At 37.6% G+C, this 18,710-nt stretch overlaps 2 protein-coding genes across 2 annotated transcripts; one reads left to right on the top strand and one right to left on the bottom strand.

Moving 5' to 3' along the window:
• The first annotated feature begins 744 nt into the window (after positions 1 to 744).
• LOC136816531 (uncharacterized) lies at positions 745 to 3,840 on the top strand. The gene has a single exon (XM_067072872.1). It carries the CDS (start codon positions 745 to 747, stop codon positions 3,838 to 3,840), a length of 3,096 nt encoding a protein of 1,031 aa, XP_066928973.1.
• A 1,204-nt stretch (positions 3,841 to 5,044) lies between these two features.
• On the bottom strand, positions 5,045 to 18,459 carry LOC136816548 (uncharacterized). The gene is made up of 19 exons (XM_067072890.1): positions 18,154 to 18,459; positions 17,093 to 17,309; positions 15,609 to 15,894; positions 15,100 to 15,267; positions 14,675 to 14,797; positions 13,839 to 13,943; positions 13,386 to 13,614; positions 12,585 to 12,683; positions 12,100 to 12,258; positions 11,448 to 11,599; positions 11,029 to 11,206; positions 9,983 to 10,077; positions 9,470 to 9,646; positions 8,670 to 9,027; positions 8,092 to 8,234; positions 7,678 to 7,771; positions 6,860 to 7,204; positions 6,152 to 6,292; positions 5,045 to 5,319 (listed from the first exon to the last, which is right to left on the bottom strand). Exons 1-18 carry the CDS (start codon positions 18,191 to 18,193, stop codon positions 6,159 to 6,161), a joined length of 3,102 nt encoding a protein of 1,033 aa, XP_066928991.1. The 5' UTR covers positions 18,194 to 18,459; the 3' UTR covers positions 5,045 to 5,319; positions 6,152 to 6,158.
• Positions 18,460 to 18,710: the final 251 nt, after the last annotated feature.

Here is an 18,710-nt window from a genome sequence, read left to right as displayed (position 1 = left end):
AAAGAAGTATTCTACCATTAGAGTAATCAGAGCAATGCATCAAAAAATGAATGCAGTGTTGTGTTTCTATTGAATTTTGTCGACAGTTGCAGAAGGGGTCAACTGTGTCTGCAAAATTATGCCTGAACTTATGCTCACAAAGATGACTGAAACCAACCCTTAATCAGTTAAGGAGAACAACGCCATCGTTGTCGCTAGCTCTGAAAACTGAGTTAGCACTGGTTCTGAGAAATCGAAGAATTGCTTGCTTAAAAGACTTAATAGTGGGAAGATTTCGTATATGATCTCCGAGGTTATTCCATTCATTTATGCAAAAAGGAAAGAAAGAGGCACGATAACGCTCGGCTCTACAGAAAGGTGCCTCGAGTGGTGGTTTTATCCTTCGCCCTGCATTGCGCTCCTTCTCTCGTCTCTGGGGAGGAAGAATATTCGTAAGGTAAGCAAGAGCAAAGCCTTCTATTATTTATTTTATGAAAAAAATACGAGTCTTCTAATCAACAGCCTGTCTGCCAGGCTTTCAAGCCCTAACTCAAGGTAAATTTTTTCTCTGGATGTTCCTCTGAAGCATCAAGTAATTGCAAGACAAGCATCATATTGAACAGACTCGAGTTTTTCAGAAAATGTAGAATTACCGGGACAATCATATACGATTTCTCCATAATCTTGGTGTGGTCTAATCTATTAAAGAAGAAATTTTCTCGAGATCATACATTTTGTAACGACTATGTGAACTTTATCAATAACATGCTTAGTAAAGGTTATGCTCAGAAGGTACAGTCGTCGTATCCAGATGACGAACAATGGTTCATCCCTCATCATGGCGTCTATCACCCAAGAAAGAAAAAGATTCGCGTTGTCTTCGATTGCAGCTCGAAGTTCCACGACAAATCCCTAAACGACGAGCTCATTCAAGGACCAGACTTAACCAACCAACTTCTTGGCGTTCTCACCAGATTTCGCCAACACACTATTGCAACTATGGCCGACATCGAAAGTATGTTTTACCAAGTTCAAGTCCCAGAGAATCAACGCCGTTACCTTCAGTTCCTTTGGTGGGAGGATGGAGATTCTCGAAACGTTGTCCAAGAATACGAGATGTGCGTCCATACATTTGGTAGCACTTCATCACCCAGTTGTGCTAACTTCGCTTTAAGAAAGGCAGCTTCCGAAGGCGAATCAAAGTATGGTCAAGAAGCGTCCGACACCCTCAGAAAAAGCTTCTACGTCGACGACATGCTAAAATCAACAGAAGAACCCTCGGAAACGATAGAGCTCGTTCAGAACGTGCGTTCAATGTGTCAAGATGGTGGTTTCAACTTAACAAAAGTCATCAGCAACTCACGAGACGTCATCGAAGCCATCCCTGAAAACCACCGCGTCAAAGAACTTCAAGAATGCTTAGATGTCCTACCAAACGACCATGCACTTGGTGTTCAATGGAACATCTCTGAAGATACTCTTAGCCTCCGAACGAAGACCTTCGACATACCATCAACCAAGCGTGGTTTGCTCTCCATTATCCACCAAGTCTATGATCCCTTAGGAATGGCTGCTCCATTCCTCCTCGAAAGCAAAAGGCTACTCCAAAGTCTTTGTTCCGAAAACTTCGGTTGGGATGAAGACTTCGCAAACGAACTGCAACAAAGAGTAAGTAAAGCAACAGAAACGATTCTGTCGCTCCAAACCATCAACATTCCAAGATGCTTTCACCCAGTAGGCTTCCTTGTAGAAGAAGCTAGCTTGCACCACTTTTCAGATGCTTCTGAAACTGGACATGGATATTGCACCTTCATTCGCCTGTTAGATCCAGATGGCAATATCCACTGCTCCTTCGTTCATGGACGGTCAAGAGTGAATCCGATCAAGAAAACGATCACAATGCCACGTCTCGAGCTTATGGCCGCTGCTCTTTCCGCAAAACTGGGTAGCAAACTGTCCACAGAGCTCGAGATTCCCATTCAACGTGAAGTATATTGGACAGATAGCAAGGTAGTGCTGGGCTACCTGAACAATGACACCAAGAAGTTCAAGATGTTCGTTTCAAACAGAGTGACGTTCATCAAAGACCGAACGACGTCAACCAGTTGGAGATATGTAAACTCAGAAGACAATCCAGCTGACGTTGGATCAAGAGTACTACGACAAGACGACACAGAACGCATCAATATGTGGCTTAAAGGACCTCAATTCCTTTGGCAGCCACTTAGTGATGATGTCACGACAACAAAGTTCGTTGTCAATGACGACGATCCTGAGATCGTCAAGAGTAGTGATACTCTGACTTGTGCAGCTACAGCAGCTGTAGAAACTAACGTTCTCTTATCAGTCATAGGTAGAATGTCGTCTTGGATTAAAATCATTCGTGTTACAGCATTCGTCTTACGCTACATCAACAACTTCTGCAAGAAATCAAAGACGCACTCCATGGTTCTGAGAGGTCAACAGCCAACGATGCAACCCCTAACAGTCGAAGAGTTAAAGTTTGCCCAAGTGACGATCTTCCAGGAAGTTCAACGATCATACTTCGCCAACACAGTACAACGCCTCAAGAACGACGAAAAGATCAAACTGAACGATAATCTCGTCAAGCTCAACCCATTCATCCACAAAGACGGTCTTCTTCGAGTTGGTGGCCGACTTCAACGTTCCAACATGGACTTCGAAATCAAACATCCCATAATCCTTCCAAAGGACAGTGTCATCACAAAGCCTTTGGTACGTTTCCATCACAACAACACATTTCACTCAGGACGAGGTATGACGATCAATGAGATTCGCACCAATGGCCTGTGGATCATCAATATCAATTCAATGGTTCGACACGTCATCCATCAATGCGTCGTGTGCAGGCACCTACGAGGGGCTACAATTCAGCAAAGAATGAGCGATCTTCCAATCGACAGAATCGAAGCCGCTCCACCGTTTACCTACACTGGCCTCGACGTCTTTGGTCCATTCTACATAAAGGTGAGAAGATCACTAGTCAAACGTTACTGCGTTCTATTCACCTGTCTTGCATCTCGAGCTGTTCATATCGAAGGAATCCACAGCATGGAAACCGATTCATTTATCTTATCTCTCCGACGATTAGTTGCTCGACGGGGAAATATTAGAATGATAAGATCCGACAATGGGACTAATTTTGTCGGCGCTGATAAACAGCTTTACAGAGAATTTATGAATATGGATCACTCAAAAATTGCCGATTTTCTATCAAAACACAACGGTGACTGGGTCGTCTGGAAGAGAAATCCACCTAGTTCCAGCAACTATGGAGGAGTTTGGGAACGACAAATCCGGACAGCCCGAAATATCTTGTCCGGAATGTTGATCAAACATGGCGAAATTCTTCATGAAGAATCGTTCCACACACTCATCACCGAGGTCGAAAACGTAATCAACTCAAGACCATTAAGCGTCGAATGCTTAAACGATTCAACCAGCCTCACTCCAATATCGCCAATGACTCTACTAACTCACAAATCGAAAGTTGTATACCCCCTTCCTGGTTCATTTAGTGATGTCGATTTATATTGTCGTAAATATTGGCGTCGTGTCCAGCATCTCGTTAATGAGTTTTGGGAGCGCTGGCGTAAGGAATACTTAAATTCTTTACAAGAACGAAGTAAATGGCATAAGGAACTGAAAGATGCCATTAGTATTAATGATGTTGTTTTGCTAAAGGATGAGAAACCTAGAAATGAATGGTGTTTAGCGAAAGTAACAAAGCTCATCCCTGGGACTGGGCTCACGAGAACTGTTGAAATTGAACTGGCAAACAAGTCAAAATTACTTAGACCTTTGAACAAAATAGTTTTACTACAAAAATATAGTATTTAATGAAAATCAAAAATTATTAAAAATTTATTTAGGAATTTATTTATGTTTTGAAGGTTACAAAAATTAAAATTTTTGTGAGGGGCTATGTAAATGCCATTATTTATTATAATTATAGGGTAATTATATATACACGCATTCCCATTTGCTTGTCTTTGTTTTGTTGCGTCCGTCCCTTGGGACTTTCTCTTCTCTCGCTTTTGCATTTTCTGTGGTTGTTTTTGTTGCCTTTTCTGTTAGTTGAACTTTGATGAGAGAAGAGTGAGGTACAAATTTTACATAGACAAATCAGAGTGAATGAAAACTGATTTGAGATTGAGAACCAGATAACCGAAATATAGAAGACATTTTTATACCGCACCAGAGCTCATGGGATTATACGTGTTTAGTAAGTATATTTACTCATTGACTTGTACATATATTTTGCCCTTTTTAACTTTGTGGAACTTAGTAAAATTACCTTTGTGACTTAGTAGAATTTTCCCTTATATTTTAGCGAATATCACGAACATTCAGTAAATCTTCACGTCCTGTCTCTGCCTGCGGTAACAATAAGAGTTTCCTTGCACAGTGTTACTGTACTGTTGTTACGTTTCCTTCTATGTAAAACAGAAAACCCAGTGCAATATTATTGAAAAAGAAAATTTTTTCTACCCTATTCGTACAGCACATGATCGAAATATATTGAAAGACGAATCACGCTTTTACTCGAAATTTTTATGTGCTTGTTACATGATATTTATTTCTACGGAAGCCCATTACGGCTTCATATGTCATCACTTGATGTGTTGATTTGAAACGGGCCTCAGGTAACGTATTTCTTTCCAATCATTAATATTCACAACATATTAGATAATACAACACCTTTCAAAGACTCTTGAACACATTAACTTTGTGATTAGCTAAAACTAATTAATTAAGGAATATCGCTTTTAAATTACTTTATCTTACTCGTTCGAGCCCATTTCCTTTATTTCCTTGCTGCTAATACCAAACACTGTCTGGTACACACTGTGACTATGTGTTTTTTCTTAAAGAAAAAAATTATTTTCGCGCACTAAGTGATCCCGATAAATAATTTCCCGAAAATAATCCGAAGTCGGAATTAAAACATCCAAATCGCCGGATGGAAAAAATCGTCAAACCGGGGCTGATAAAGGAAAAGGGTAGAGAGTTGTAAAAATGAATTCCAAGATTTTCTTAAATGTTCAATACAAAGCGTAGAGATTTTCTTATTTATTCTTCATCATTAAATTTATTCGAAAAACTCGTTACTAACCGTTCCCAAAAGAATCCACTTTAAAAATACTATTACTTTGAAAAGTAGAAAAATAGTAAGGTTTACAATAAATTTTAAAATAAACTGTGAATGATTAGAAATACGAATTTGCTCTTCTTCATGTTACTTTAAAATGTGTAGATATTGCAATTGTGTGTTCAAATAGGCGGCGTTCTTAGCTTTGTACTTGATGCTTGCGCTTCCTGAAAAATAGAAAAAGGTGAAAATTAAGATGACTTTAAGTCATTATTATAAAGTGGGGAGAATCAAAATTAAAAAGACCTGATAATGGTTAGACGAGACAATTATCAAAAAGAGTATAGTCATTCGAAAGGACATGCTCGGACAATATAAAACCGGATATACGACAACAGAATAAAAAGAACGCAATTTCTCTATAAGCTTTTCGGTACGTGTATTGTTCATTCCAATAAGATATCTCGATATCTAAAGAAACATTCTCGTACTCAGACCTTTAACTTTTCCATTCGGATCTAACTGATGAACCTACCGCTATCATAAACACTAGCAGTAAACTAAAAAGGGACCAGGTACAAAAGTGCTGAGCTCTAGCTTCGGCAGTCGACTTTCTGCCTTGTCTTCCCTCATTTTTAGCAAAAGTTGGTAGAAAGTTAGGCTTCTGCTCATCCTCCTATATAGGAAGTATATCTATAGAGGTATGCGATTCAGACTAGTAGAATGTCGACTCTCCAAAGTCAAAGTGGTGATTTTAAAGACTTCTAGCTTTCAGTTACCTTATTCGACCTTAATTTTAGTCGGCCTTAATTATTAGTCGGCCCTGATTTTAGTCACCTCGTCAAAAATTAGTCAATAAGGGTGGACTAATAATTAAGTTTTGGCCATTTCTAAAGTTTTAGTCGGCCCAAATTTTAGTCGGACCAAATTTTTAGTCGGCCCTCATTTTAGTCACCAAGCCAAAATTTAGTCACTTAGGGCCAACTTAGTTTTGGCCGATAAGGTATATGAAAGTAAGGCAGTAAGCCTGCCGTCCAAATTAGGTCTGAAGCGACTTACCCATTTCTTAAGGTTTGTTCTCGCATCGGGCACCATTATATGGAGGTAGGCATGCGCATTGTGGTCCACTAGAAGCGTATGAGCATTTACCACCGTTCATACAGTACATCATTGGGAAATCACAACTCAATTGTTTTTGTGCTAAAAACAAAACAATTTACAATTATAAGTAATGATATCATATTTAACGCTACTTCTTCCTTTCATTTCCAAAGTTTTTTTAACAATAGAGATAGATAGATAGATATGAGCCCTCCGAATGCATTCGGGATGGATCCTACCCACAAAGGAGTAGGAATCACTGCGCTGACAGACACTACGACTTGACAGATGCGAGCTGCCAAGCCATGGCGTATACCATGACACTCGAACGACACTGGGAGAGCGAAGCTCACGCGAGGCCGAACATTATGAGTGCCACGGCACGTGATTAAAAAATTAAAAAAATATACTTCTTTAGTATAGCCTAGCAAAATATTTTATACCCAGTTTTATTATTCGAAGGAACTTTAATCCCAGCTGGTTCACAACGTTTTTACAACGTTTATCTAACGTTCACAACGTCCATATAACGTTGGATGAACGTTGAAACAACGTTGTGTGTCGATAAAACATTTGAGTTTCTTGATTAATCATACTTCTTAGCCTAAAAAAATACTATATGTCCAGTTTAATATTGTATTGATAACTAAAACAGTTCAATCTTACCTTGTGAGCAAACAGCTCTGTGACAGAGAGTGCAAGAAACAGCAGATTCTTCATAGTCACCGACAACTCCAGATTGACTGACACAATTCTTAGATGAATCGCTGGATGGCTCATTGGCGCCCCATCGACTGTATGGAGTCGAGGCGAAGATCCCATTGACACGTTCTTTGCCAATGATAACTGCTTGTTGAGCTGCGCGGTAACTGATAAAGACATTCTCACGCGCGTCTTTTGGGACTGGAAGCTTTCCACCACATTGCGACTTTTGATCAGCTTGTGCTGAGCATAGTGGGTTGTGGGAATAACATTGATCTCTGAAGGCAATGTATCCGACCGGGCAACGTTCTGAAAATTAAAAGAATAAGTAGTAAGTTATAAAGTCGAGGGCTGCCTTTTGTTTAGCTGTTGACCCGAAGGCAGGAAGGAAGGGCAGCAACTTTTCCCTGATGGATTTTTCCACTTACCCTTGACCCTTCTTTTTGGTCCCCGAGCATCAAGGAGAGAAGTATGTATTATGATTTTGAGACCTTTGGTATGGCCCAACTGGGGCTAGTACCTACAACCTATCGTCTCGGTATCGGTTGATTTACATTCATGCTACAGACTTTATGAGGCCGTAAATGAGAAAAAGAAAGAAGTCATTCAAATTTTCTATACACTCTCCCCTTTTGCGATGAAAACCTCTATTAAAGCTAGCTAAGGGGGAATATTTTTAAGTTATTAAGAATTTCATATAATAGTTTTATGAGGCTTTATGGACGTTAGATATACGTTGTTTTGACATTACAAATTTGTCGGTTAAAATGACAACAATTTACCTGGTAATACAACGACATTGACGTCAACTCCGTCATAATTGTATCCATTAAAAACGGACTTTTGACAGACTTTCATGTGAGTCGAGTTCATACCCTGAATAGAACAAAAAAGAAATCATTCTCAAACAAAACTCCAATGGAAAGGTTTCGGAGCTAAACTCGGCTTTTCAACGTCCATCAAGCGTTATAAGGACGAATGGTGAAATCCCAGTAATCTAGGACTTTTAGACAGTCTTTCTAGATTATTTTTCACAGAAGTCACGGCCAGCCGACTTGCCTATCCAAGAACTGAACGGAACATTGAAAGGAGCGGAGATTCGAACCATGAACCCCTGGTTTGAGGCGCAGACTCCTTGACCACTAGGACATCACCCTTTCACCAGATTTGTATTTCTAAAACTGGTTGTAGCGTACCTCAAGCCAAGCGCTGTAGTCAGCATTTTTGTTAATACGCATGTGTGGGCGCCATCCAGTAAGATTGGCTCTCCACATGTGCGGCATCATCCAACTGGTTTGTTCCATCTCGTCATTGAATTTCATATCTCCGAATGGAACACCTTTAAGAAGTAGGGAAATATAATGTTAGGGGTAATACATTCTCCTCAAAGTATCGTTGCCGTCAAATAGGTCGCGGTGTCGGCGGCATTTTCACGCAATATTTGTTGGATCGCACTTGTACAAAATAATATATGATAGACAGATGTTTTCGTGAATTTCTCAGTAATCTAGGACTTCAAGACAGTCTTTGGATTATTTTAGAGGAACTCGGCCAGCCATTTAGCTCGGCTATCTATGAACTGAACAAAACTTGAAAAGAGCAGGGATTTCTTCAAAACAGCAACCCCCTTAAACTCTTTAAACCACTCGGTCATCACTTCCCAGCTGACACATAGCGTTGTTTCAACGTTCATCTGACGTTATATGGACGTTAAGAATATTAGAAGGACGTTGAAACAACGTTGTGTGCCATCAACGTCAAGTGTGTTCTTTACCTCTGTTGATTTCCATTTGGTGCATTTCGTATTTTTTCATAGATTCGAAAGCAGCATGTTCTGGAATATAATGATCAATAGAAACCAATACGGTGGCACTGTAGAGTTGAGTGAAATTCTGTGGCAAGTATTCTTTTAATTGGCAGAAAGCGTAGTTTGATTCTTCTGGTGCTGCCAAAGCTGGCTTGAATTTGAGTTTGTTGATAAATCCAAGATGATTTTTATGGACAGCTTTCAACATAGGGACAACTGGTGCTTTGGTTGTTTCAGGTGTGGCATGGTAGTGATCAGGTGCTTGTTGTACCTCTCTGTGGATGTCTTCTTGCTTTTGATCTTCGTCCATGAACAAAGTCCAGTGCTAAATAAGAGATCAAATGAAAAATTAACTTTGGTTAAAGGTTTTGTTTTTAAATAAGAGTTATATCGTTGGCTTACTCATCAATTTAATTTTCAAGCTTTTTCACATTGGATTGACACATATGTAGAGCAAGATTGGTTAGAAAGAGGAAAAGTTAAACATTTTTTGCTTATATCAGCATAATATAACAATAGGCAGACACTGTCTCGATATGAAATATGTGCCTGATATGAAACGGGAACACTTATGTAAAAATGAAGCCTTTAAATTAAACTGCTAGTCAAAGTAACCCTAAACCTAGCGATTTGTAGTTTATTCTTTTTTAATTATATAAGCTGAGAAAAACCTGTCAGTGTCAGTTGTTTACAATTTGTTCTTAGGATCTGACCAAATTGAGCACTGTTCTTTTAAAATTATTCTTATATAAAGAAAGACAACTTACGACATGGATGCCCTCGTGTTTACCATCCCAGTTTTGCATTTCTCTCAAACAAACGTACGTTTCTTCAGAAGCAGCGTCATGTTCCATCCAGACGTTAACGGCGTCGTGTGATTTGATGACGGAATCTTTTTGGCTTTGTTCAACAGTCAACATAATGGCAGCACCACCCAATTTCATCTTTAAGAAGAAAAATATGATTTTTAGTATAGCTTAAAATATGAAAAGGTTAAATAGCTAAATGCGCCCGCAGAAATGTGAATTTCGAACTTTCTTCGTAAAGAGGAAAGGTGGTATCAAAACTAATTACTTTGATACCTCCTTTGTTTAAATTGATCATTTTTTAACATTTTTCACTTAAATTTTTTTTGAGGAATCGATAAAATCTACAAGTCTGCTTATCGGACATTTACACAAGAACATAAGGGAATTTGGAAATGAACAAAAATAAGATCAATCAAGGACACGGGAAATCTCAAACAAATGGAACAACAAATGCTTTGGTGTTTTACTTACACCACTTGAAAGTTTGACTTTCTTGATGGAATATCCTTTCATCATTCTCTTGAACCATTCATGTTGCGTTTGACCATGGATCTTTGACATCACACCTACAAGTTAGAGAATAGATAGTCAAAAGATATGTGAACGCAGCAGAGGGTAGCCTGAAGGCTTCTTGCCAGAAGCTTCGATTAAATGCAACTCCTTACAGCTTATCCTCTCTCTGTAATTGCTGAGTCTAATGCAGGAAAGTATTCAGTATCAAGTTATATTATATTTGATATTATATTGGACGAGCATCGAGACAAAAATACTATTAGATGCTAGAAATTTCAAAAGTATCAAGTTATATTAATGGGCTATTCCAGAAATAGTCTGTACTCCCTATGTTGAGGAGGTGTGACATCCAGGGTGGTCTGGAAAATAAAGAATCCAGGGTGGTTTCTAGTTTTGAAAATCCATGGTGGTCAGTATAATGAGATCAAAAATCCAGGGTGGTCTAAAAATGTGGGAGGAAAAAATCCATGGTGGTCCGTATAATGAGGTCAAAAATCAAGGGTGGTCTAAAAAAGTGGGAGAAAAAATCCAAGGGGGTCCTGAAAAGTTGGAAAAGAATCCAAGGGGGGTCACCTTTTTAAAAAAAGACCTCCTCAACATAGGGGTTACAATTTTTTTCTGGAATAGCCCAATATGTTTCTATTCATCTTCTAACAAAAAAAATGCCTTAAGTATAACTGTAGATGTCTGTAAATCAGACTTTTCTTATCTTCATTTTGTCATATAAGACAAAACTGAGTAATTTTGAGGATTTTTCTTTTTAATTACAAAATACCCTCAGTTTTTTCCTTAAAATTGTTCTTATTTATTTGTTCTTATTTCATTATATTAAACGATTATATAAAATCGTCATCGTAAAAAGAGATTTGACTGAATTTATATCAAAATTTGATCATTCCAGGCTAATATGATTCTTAGATTATTCTTATTTTTTTTTAACTTTGGCCATTCCTGTTCTTATAAAATTGTTCTTAAAAAAATTATACTTATCAAAAAATACATACTTGAATCGTAGTGCCATCTTTCTTCATCTTGACTCATCTTCTCGTAATCACCGAGGTTAAGTTTTGGACAACTTGGTGGTTGGTGAGGGATTGGTCGTGATGTTTCTTTACGTTCGTGGAGTGGCACACAATGTGTTCCTGATTGCCAGTCTCCAACCTCGATCTTTTGAGTCATGACCTAAAACAATAGTTAAAAGAAGAATAGATTATATCATATTTACACACCCTTGATCTTGAAATTAGAATCTAGCCCTTCGGGCTTAAAACTCAATGGATCGCACCCCCATAACGGTTTTCCATTAGGTAGACGCCAAAACCTACTAAATTCTAAACAAGCTCATTATCAGAGCGTGGTTGTCCTGGTTACTGATGATTTCTAACGGCCTACAAAAGATTGAGCACGGAGAGGTTCAACCAACCTTATCGACTTTTCCTTGGTAAGCAAACCAGCTAATGCTTGGTGGAGTAGATTTGGTGAATCTTCCGGCTTCCATAACGCATGCAGTGAATTGGTTGGGTGTGATATTTTCGATCCATGATGCACTGGCGTCGTGTGTTGATTGGTCGTCTCCTGAGATGAATAAGATTGCAAAGGTTTAAGTTAAAACATTAATAATACAGTTGAACCTCTAATTAGCGGACACCATCGGGGAATCTGATTAGTGTCCGCTAATTAGAGGTGTCCGCCTTTTAGAGTGTCCACTGATTGGAGGTTCTACTGTAATAGGAAATATTTAAGATGGAAAATTCCAAAACTTCCAAGCAGCTTTGAAATCATTTTCTTTTTTTAAGATTTAAAAGTAACGATCGATTTGAGAGATTAAGCATGAACAGGTAAACTATTTTTTAAAAGTTTTGGGGCCAATGGTGTGAAATGAGATAAAGCACACTGAATTTTATTTGGTAAAGAAGGGGTTGACTACCTTTATCATCAAGAAGAAAACTTAAAGATCTTGGCAGTCTCCAACTATTTCTAAGTTGAATGACTTCACAGTTGACTCTCTTTAATTCGATCCTTTAAGAAATTTTCTTCGAATTAGAGAGAGTTGAGTTGACTTTTTATTCACTTACCATCAATCTTGTTAGCCCAGTTGACGGAGATTTGTACATTAATATGCGCGTGTTGATACCAAATACGATTACCAGTAGAGATGGTTTGACAATACAAGCCGTCACAGTCTTTATCAGTGATGGGTCCCAATTGAGCGCTACCATGTCCAAAAGTGTATTCTATATTGAAACAAAAAGATTAAAAGGTTTAAAAACATTGAGGAGAAATGCTTAAATGTTGCAAAAATACTTTTTCAAGGTTTTGTAATCGATTAATGTGAAAATATCTTCTGTTTATAAATCTGAAAACTTTGATTCTAGTTCGATTAATCACTTCTCATTTTTTAATGGTCCAGGAGAGAATAACAGCTTCCTAGTATCATGACAACTCCACTAGTTATCCCTAAAATTCGCTTTTCTCCGATTTCTGACCTAAACAACGTCGTTGAATAAATAATCAAAATCTGATTTGTTTCCCTGAAAACCTGGTTTTGGTCCATCCTTACCTTCACATGGTCCGTGGTGAGCGTATTCGAATTTACCACCAGCTTCACATGCAGCTTTTTCTAATTCACATCGGTTCTTATACGTCATCATGTTGGTACCTAACGAGAAGAAGACAGATGAGATTGAAATTAGGATTGCATCTTGATTAAAGGGACCACGATTCTTCTTGGAAAAAAAGGTTGGAATGTGATATTTATGTTTAATTTATTTGTTCACCATCTCTTAATTATTTCCCAAAGAGAAAAAATTTGGATTCATTTCCTGTTATTACCTAGCTGGCACACAACATTGTTTTGAATGCACATCCATATGGAAGACGGTTATGGACGTTCGAGGGACGTCTTTCAAACATTATGCTTGGTTACCTGGGGTTGCACTTAACGTGTCTAAGCAACGTTGTTATCTTTTAATAAAAGTTAACACATTGATGGCAATTTTATGAGGAGGGTCTGACAGTGTCTTTTATTAGGGCATTAGGGCATGGCGTTCTAAATCTAAGGCCTAGCAAACGTGAATTGACGTCAAAATCTAAGGGGCCTATTTTTGAAGTCATTGCATTGTGGCGTAAAGAGAAAAGTAGTAGAATTCTGCTTTTTGCCTTAGGAGAGTGTACGACAAATAGGAGCTATCAGAAAGGGTGACGTGTATTAAAAAAAATTGGTAATTTGTTAAGGATGTAATAAGAAACAACTCAGTTTTTGTTTTTTTTGCTAAACTGCTAAAATTGAAAACATTACAGTGGTTAAAAGTCTCAACAATTTAGAACACCATGGGCTAGGGACATTTTGAAAATAGCTTACCGCAAGCTTTTTCTTCGTCGTCATGACAATGAGTATGGCAACCACATTTAGCAGCTCCTGTGACAGAATCGTAAACGCATTCTTGGTAAGCACCACAAGTGGGTTGAACAGCTTGACACGTGTCTTGTTTACCATAAATAATGATATGAGCTTCGATAGCAACTTTTCGTTTATCCGAGATACCACGTTTGTCAGCATAACACACTGTAGCTTGATCGTTTTTCAAATACTATAGCGAAAGTAAAAAAATATTACTGGTCACAGAAACGCTATTCATCCTGTTGTAAAACTTCTTTGACAAGTTTGCACAAAACGTTGTTTCAACGTTTGTCTAACGTTCACAACGTCCATATAACGTTAGATAAACGTTGAAATAACGTTGTGTACCAGCTGGGGTGTGCGCGTCGGGAAGTGTTGAACATAACAATAAGTTGATGTTGATATTTTACTTACAGCGACCCAAGCAACGAGGGCAGATTCACAGACAGCAGTGTTTGGTTCAAAGGCTTGTACCATAACTGATGGACATGGGTGATACCATTTTCCCAATGTGATATTCTGAAAAATGGAAAGAATAATACATTCATAGTATAATATGCTAAACGGTGTACTACTGATATTATCCCTTAACAATTATGGTATTGGGCTTTTCAAGAAATAGTCCATGCCCCCCCCCCCTGTTGAGCATATCGGATATCCAGGGGGTTAACGATTTTTGTTCAAAAGTGGATATCCAGGGGGTCTTTACTAATAAAGTAGGCTATCCAAAGGGTTCGATACTTCGAAAAATCAATATCCTCAACAGTGGGGTTAAATTTTTTTTCTGGAAAAGCCCATTATCATATATCACCCATATTATACGGATTATAAGCCACTCTAGTATATCACATTCATTACATTGTTATAAAAACGACGGGAAGTAACACTGAAATATGAGGCAGGGAAAGCTATCAGGGGATGAGCGAAAGTTGTTTTACCGATAAACTTTAATTAATGATAACTGCGTAAGAAAAGATTATGCCGAAGTCAAATAACTACGGATAGAGTTTAGCCGATCTTAGGATATCTTAGGGGTTCGTATTCTGCTGTTGAACGAAATATGCCATAACTCAGGCAATCGATTATTAAAACTTTAGGATAACCATTGTTACACGTTCTTATTTTTTAACCCTAACAGAGGCAAATTACCCCCCAAAAATAGAAAATATATCTTGGCAAATGGGCGAAAAATTTCTATTTCTAGTTTTTGGTACTCAATATAAAAATGCTGAAAAGAGATCCTAAAATACCTTGCAATAAAAATGATTCAATTGATTGTGATCCATGGGGAAATCTTCTTTTGGTTGCCAGACGACTTTAAGTTTCTCTGAATAATTGTCTTCAAGTTCTGGATTGACAATACCATACCAGTGCTGTGTTAAGAGAGAAAGTGATTTAATACATGTGTGTTGGCCGTTAAGAATAACGCGTCAGAAATGGATTAGATCAATTGGGATGGGTTATGTACAAGTTTTTTTTTGAAGTTTATGGATGTTCTTCGTTTTCTGATTTTTAGGCCTGAAAAGTTCTTAAAATGTTCTTATTTTCATTATTTTGTGAGTATTTTTGTGCATTCATAAGATATTGGGTGTGTTTAAGAGTCTGTATTCTGATAAAAAATTTGTAATCGATTTAGTAGGGTGGCCAAACGAGTTTTATAACAAGCTTCACTTACGATTTCAAAGTCATGGTGGTATCCTGACCATCCATAAAACTCTTCAAGACAAACTGTTGCTTGATTGGCTGAAACAGCTTTTCCCCAAGCCACCAAAGCGTTGTGAGCAGACATCAAGCCGTATTTGTGTTTGACTTGGAATTTCAAGTGTGGTACATCAACAAAGGTCTGTTAAAAAAAGATTGACGAACATAAAAACCATGTTCACACCTTACCTCTTCGGCATTGTTTCGTTCCGAATTGAGAATAAAGGGTGTCCGGAAAAAAGTATAATATCAAAACAGATACAAAAGTTAGACATTTCTTTTTTGTGTGTATACAATAAAGAAGTCATACAGAATACTCCCATAACTGATCTTATTAAGTTTGTTCTTAATTGTTCACTAAAGGTGATCGTCAGATTGTTCTTAATTTGTTCTTATATTTTGACCAATTTTCAGCCTCGTGTTCTTATAAAATTGTTCTTATAAAAAAAGCGTAAAAATAACTTAAAAGAGACAAAAACTTACAATTGGGAAATTAATTGTTTGACAAAGATGGTTACTGGTGAAAACGGATCCGTCAATGCTTCCATGCTGTTGGTTATTGTTTTTAGACGCATCATAGATAGCAAACCATCTCAATTTACCGTGAGCCAAAGTATTATCTTTACCACCCGGGGCAGCAACACAACCACGAATACGCCATGGGTTTACGTTTTCAACCCATGTGACAGTTGGTTTGTAGGCGTATTCTTTGTGTTCGTTAGGGTGTTGGAAATCGAGGAATACAGATGATGGTGCCAGTTGTTGTTCACTGAAGAATGAAAATCAATGAAATCTTGAATTCTATTCATGATGCATTCTACACGTTTCTTTATAAGAACATTCAAAATTTTAGAAGTGTTTGGATGTTTTTAACTTTTTGAGTTTCAAGCCAATAAATGTTCTTAAAACTTTCTTATTTTTACCTTTTTGTTAGTATTTTTGTACAATTTCCGATAAATTTGGTGTTTTAGAGTCCCAGTAAGCCCTAACTTGTTCTAGACTTATTCTTCATATTTTGGCTACTGAAGCCTTATGTTCTTAAATAGTTTGTTCTTATAAAGGTTCAATAAGGGTATGAAAACCCTACCATGTGAAAATCTCTCTCAACCGTCTCTTCTGAACCTTTAAGGCTTAAAACTTTTACCCTTAAATTCGAAAAACGATTCCATTCAAAGTTATAACCAACTAGTCAACTAAATTTATTCATAAGAAAGAAAAGCTAGATATGCTAAAGAATAATTGATTCATTAAATCCTAGGGTAGAGACTATTGTTTAGAAAATTAAAAATTATCTATTATATCATACGATTAAAACAATAGTCATTGATCAAATATACAGATTTTCTCGACTCTCGAGTTTATCAAAGCAATCGATTAATTATTTTTGTATTACTCATACATACGGTTTAGGTTCAAGAGCAGCCGCCGGCAGATTTTTTTGAAATATCTGTTCTTTTTTTCCAGAAGAGTAAATTTTATGGATAAATCTAGGAGAGACTTTCCTCAAAACACCCAGGTAAAATCCAGGGGTGACCTTAAAGACATCTGTTCTTAAAATCCAGGAGCACATTTTAAGGAAAAACATATACAATTTTCAAGCGGACGATCTGTTCAAAAAATCCAGGAGCTAAATTGTGAAAAACACAACCAGATGCCAGATTTTTTCTCCAGGGAACTTCATAATTTTCTTAAAAGGTCTCACTTTCTAGGAGCATTTTAACTTTCTTAGAGAATAGCTGTTATATTTTTCCAGGAGCATAATATTTATTTTTTCCCAGAAAAGATGATATAATTCAGGAGAGCCCAGGATACAGAACAGATAGTTTGACCCTTAAGGGTCAACTGTCTAGAATTGCAAGCTTTTATCACCATCTGAAGTATTTTTGTGCTAACAGACCTCACTATAGGGCATAAAGAGGAATGAATTTTTTTTGAATGAAGCAAGGGACAAGGGAAAAGAACCTCACCTGTATTTATTCTTCAACCAGATGCTGACGCAGTAATATGGTTTGTGGTGGTTAACATCATCATGTTCGATTTCTACACAACCATGGTCACGGTGTTCGATGTCGTGTCGTTGGAAATCCAAATATTGTTTGGGCGCTTTCCATGTTGGTTCAGTAGGGCGGTCAGGAATGAAATTCGGCGGGGTACCTGATGTTCCAACATCATGTGCAATAATGCCTGAAGAAATTGAATGAAAAGGGATTACTAATTATAGAAAATTGAATTTTTCATGACTTCCTAAAAGATGTCTGTCCAAACAGAAATGAATGCTCCTTGTTTTCTTTAACAAAAGTAAGTATAGAATCAAAATCTTTGGGAGGGGCTTCTAAGCTATCCCATCCGTTAAAAACAATGTGTTTTCTATCCTCTCTAGCTTTTAGCTCCTTAAATTTAACTACAGAACCTAAACAACTCTCACCGAACCACTGAGACAGGGGTGGTAAAAGAGTCAAAACCCCAACAAACACTTAGGTCCTTTATTTCAGCCCTACTTGCTAAAAGATTGAGAGAGGGGTGAAATAGAGTTTACACTACTACAGTATGTGAAAGAAAATAATTAGAAACGTTTAAACCCGAAGTGGCAATAATGTGATACTAGCATTAACCTCCTTAATTTTCACCCCTCCTGGTTGAAAGATGGCCAGATCACATTGGCCGCGAGACAGGGGTGACAAAAAAAAGATTCTCAATTAAAAAAAACTTACATGTCCAAAGGGACAACAATGTGATACTTAGTACCCGTAGTTTCTCCCCTCCTGGCTAAAAGATTGATAACGGTGCTCTGAGACAGGGGTGGTAAAAAAACTTACATGTCCAAAGGGACAACAATGTGATACTTAGTACCCTTAGTTTCTCCCCTCCTGGCTAATAGATTGATAGCAGTGCTCTGAGATGGGGGTGGTAAAAAAAACTTACATGTCCAAAGGGACAACAATGTGATACTTAGTACCCTTAGTTTCTCCCCTCCTGACTAAAAGATTGATACCAGTGCTTTGAGACAGGGGTGGTAAAAAAAACTTACATGTCCAAATAGACAACAATGTGATAGCTCTCAATAACATCACAACAACTTTTTTTTCACAGCAAAAGTGTCTATGATGTTACCAACAAAATATACTTATCTCTTCTAAATTAATTTCCACTCTGATCAGTTCACGTTTTATACTTAGGACAACTCCCTTCTTAAATTATGAGAATGAGTAAGATATGGGGACTGGGTACTAATTGACTCATAAGCTCTTTATCGTTTTCTACAGCAGGCTTGGCTGTATATATTTTGGTGAAAACACATCCATTGTCCAAGAGTTGACTTTATTCTTTCTATATAGTAGAATACCTATTGTTTTGCAAAAGATGAGAGAAAAGATGCACAGCTTAGTTGGGGGGTATTTCAAATCTTTAGTAATAATGCATTGAGGTATTTCAATAAGAGATCTCTTTGAGGTTACTAATAACCATTAATTGGGATCAATTATTGAACGTCTCCTTTAGCGAAAGCATCACAGGTGATGGCATTGGCAATCTTATGGCATGACTTATTTTCTGTTGTGTTGTTTTGATAAAAAGTTTTTGACAAGA

The sequence above is a fragment of the Clytia hemisphaerica genome, unplaced genomic scaffold (genome assembly GCF_902728285.1).
Source record: "Clytia hemisphaerica strain Z4C2 unplaced genomic scaffold, Clytia hemisphaerica genome assembly, whole genome shotgun sequence".
Lineage (NCBI taxonomy): Eukaryota > Metazoa > Cnidaria > Hydrozoa > Leptothecata > Clytiidae > Clytia > Clytia hemisphaerica.
Note: the sequence above shows the minus strand (reverse complement) of the source record. Positions and strands in the feature narration are given on the sequence as shown.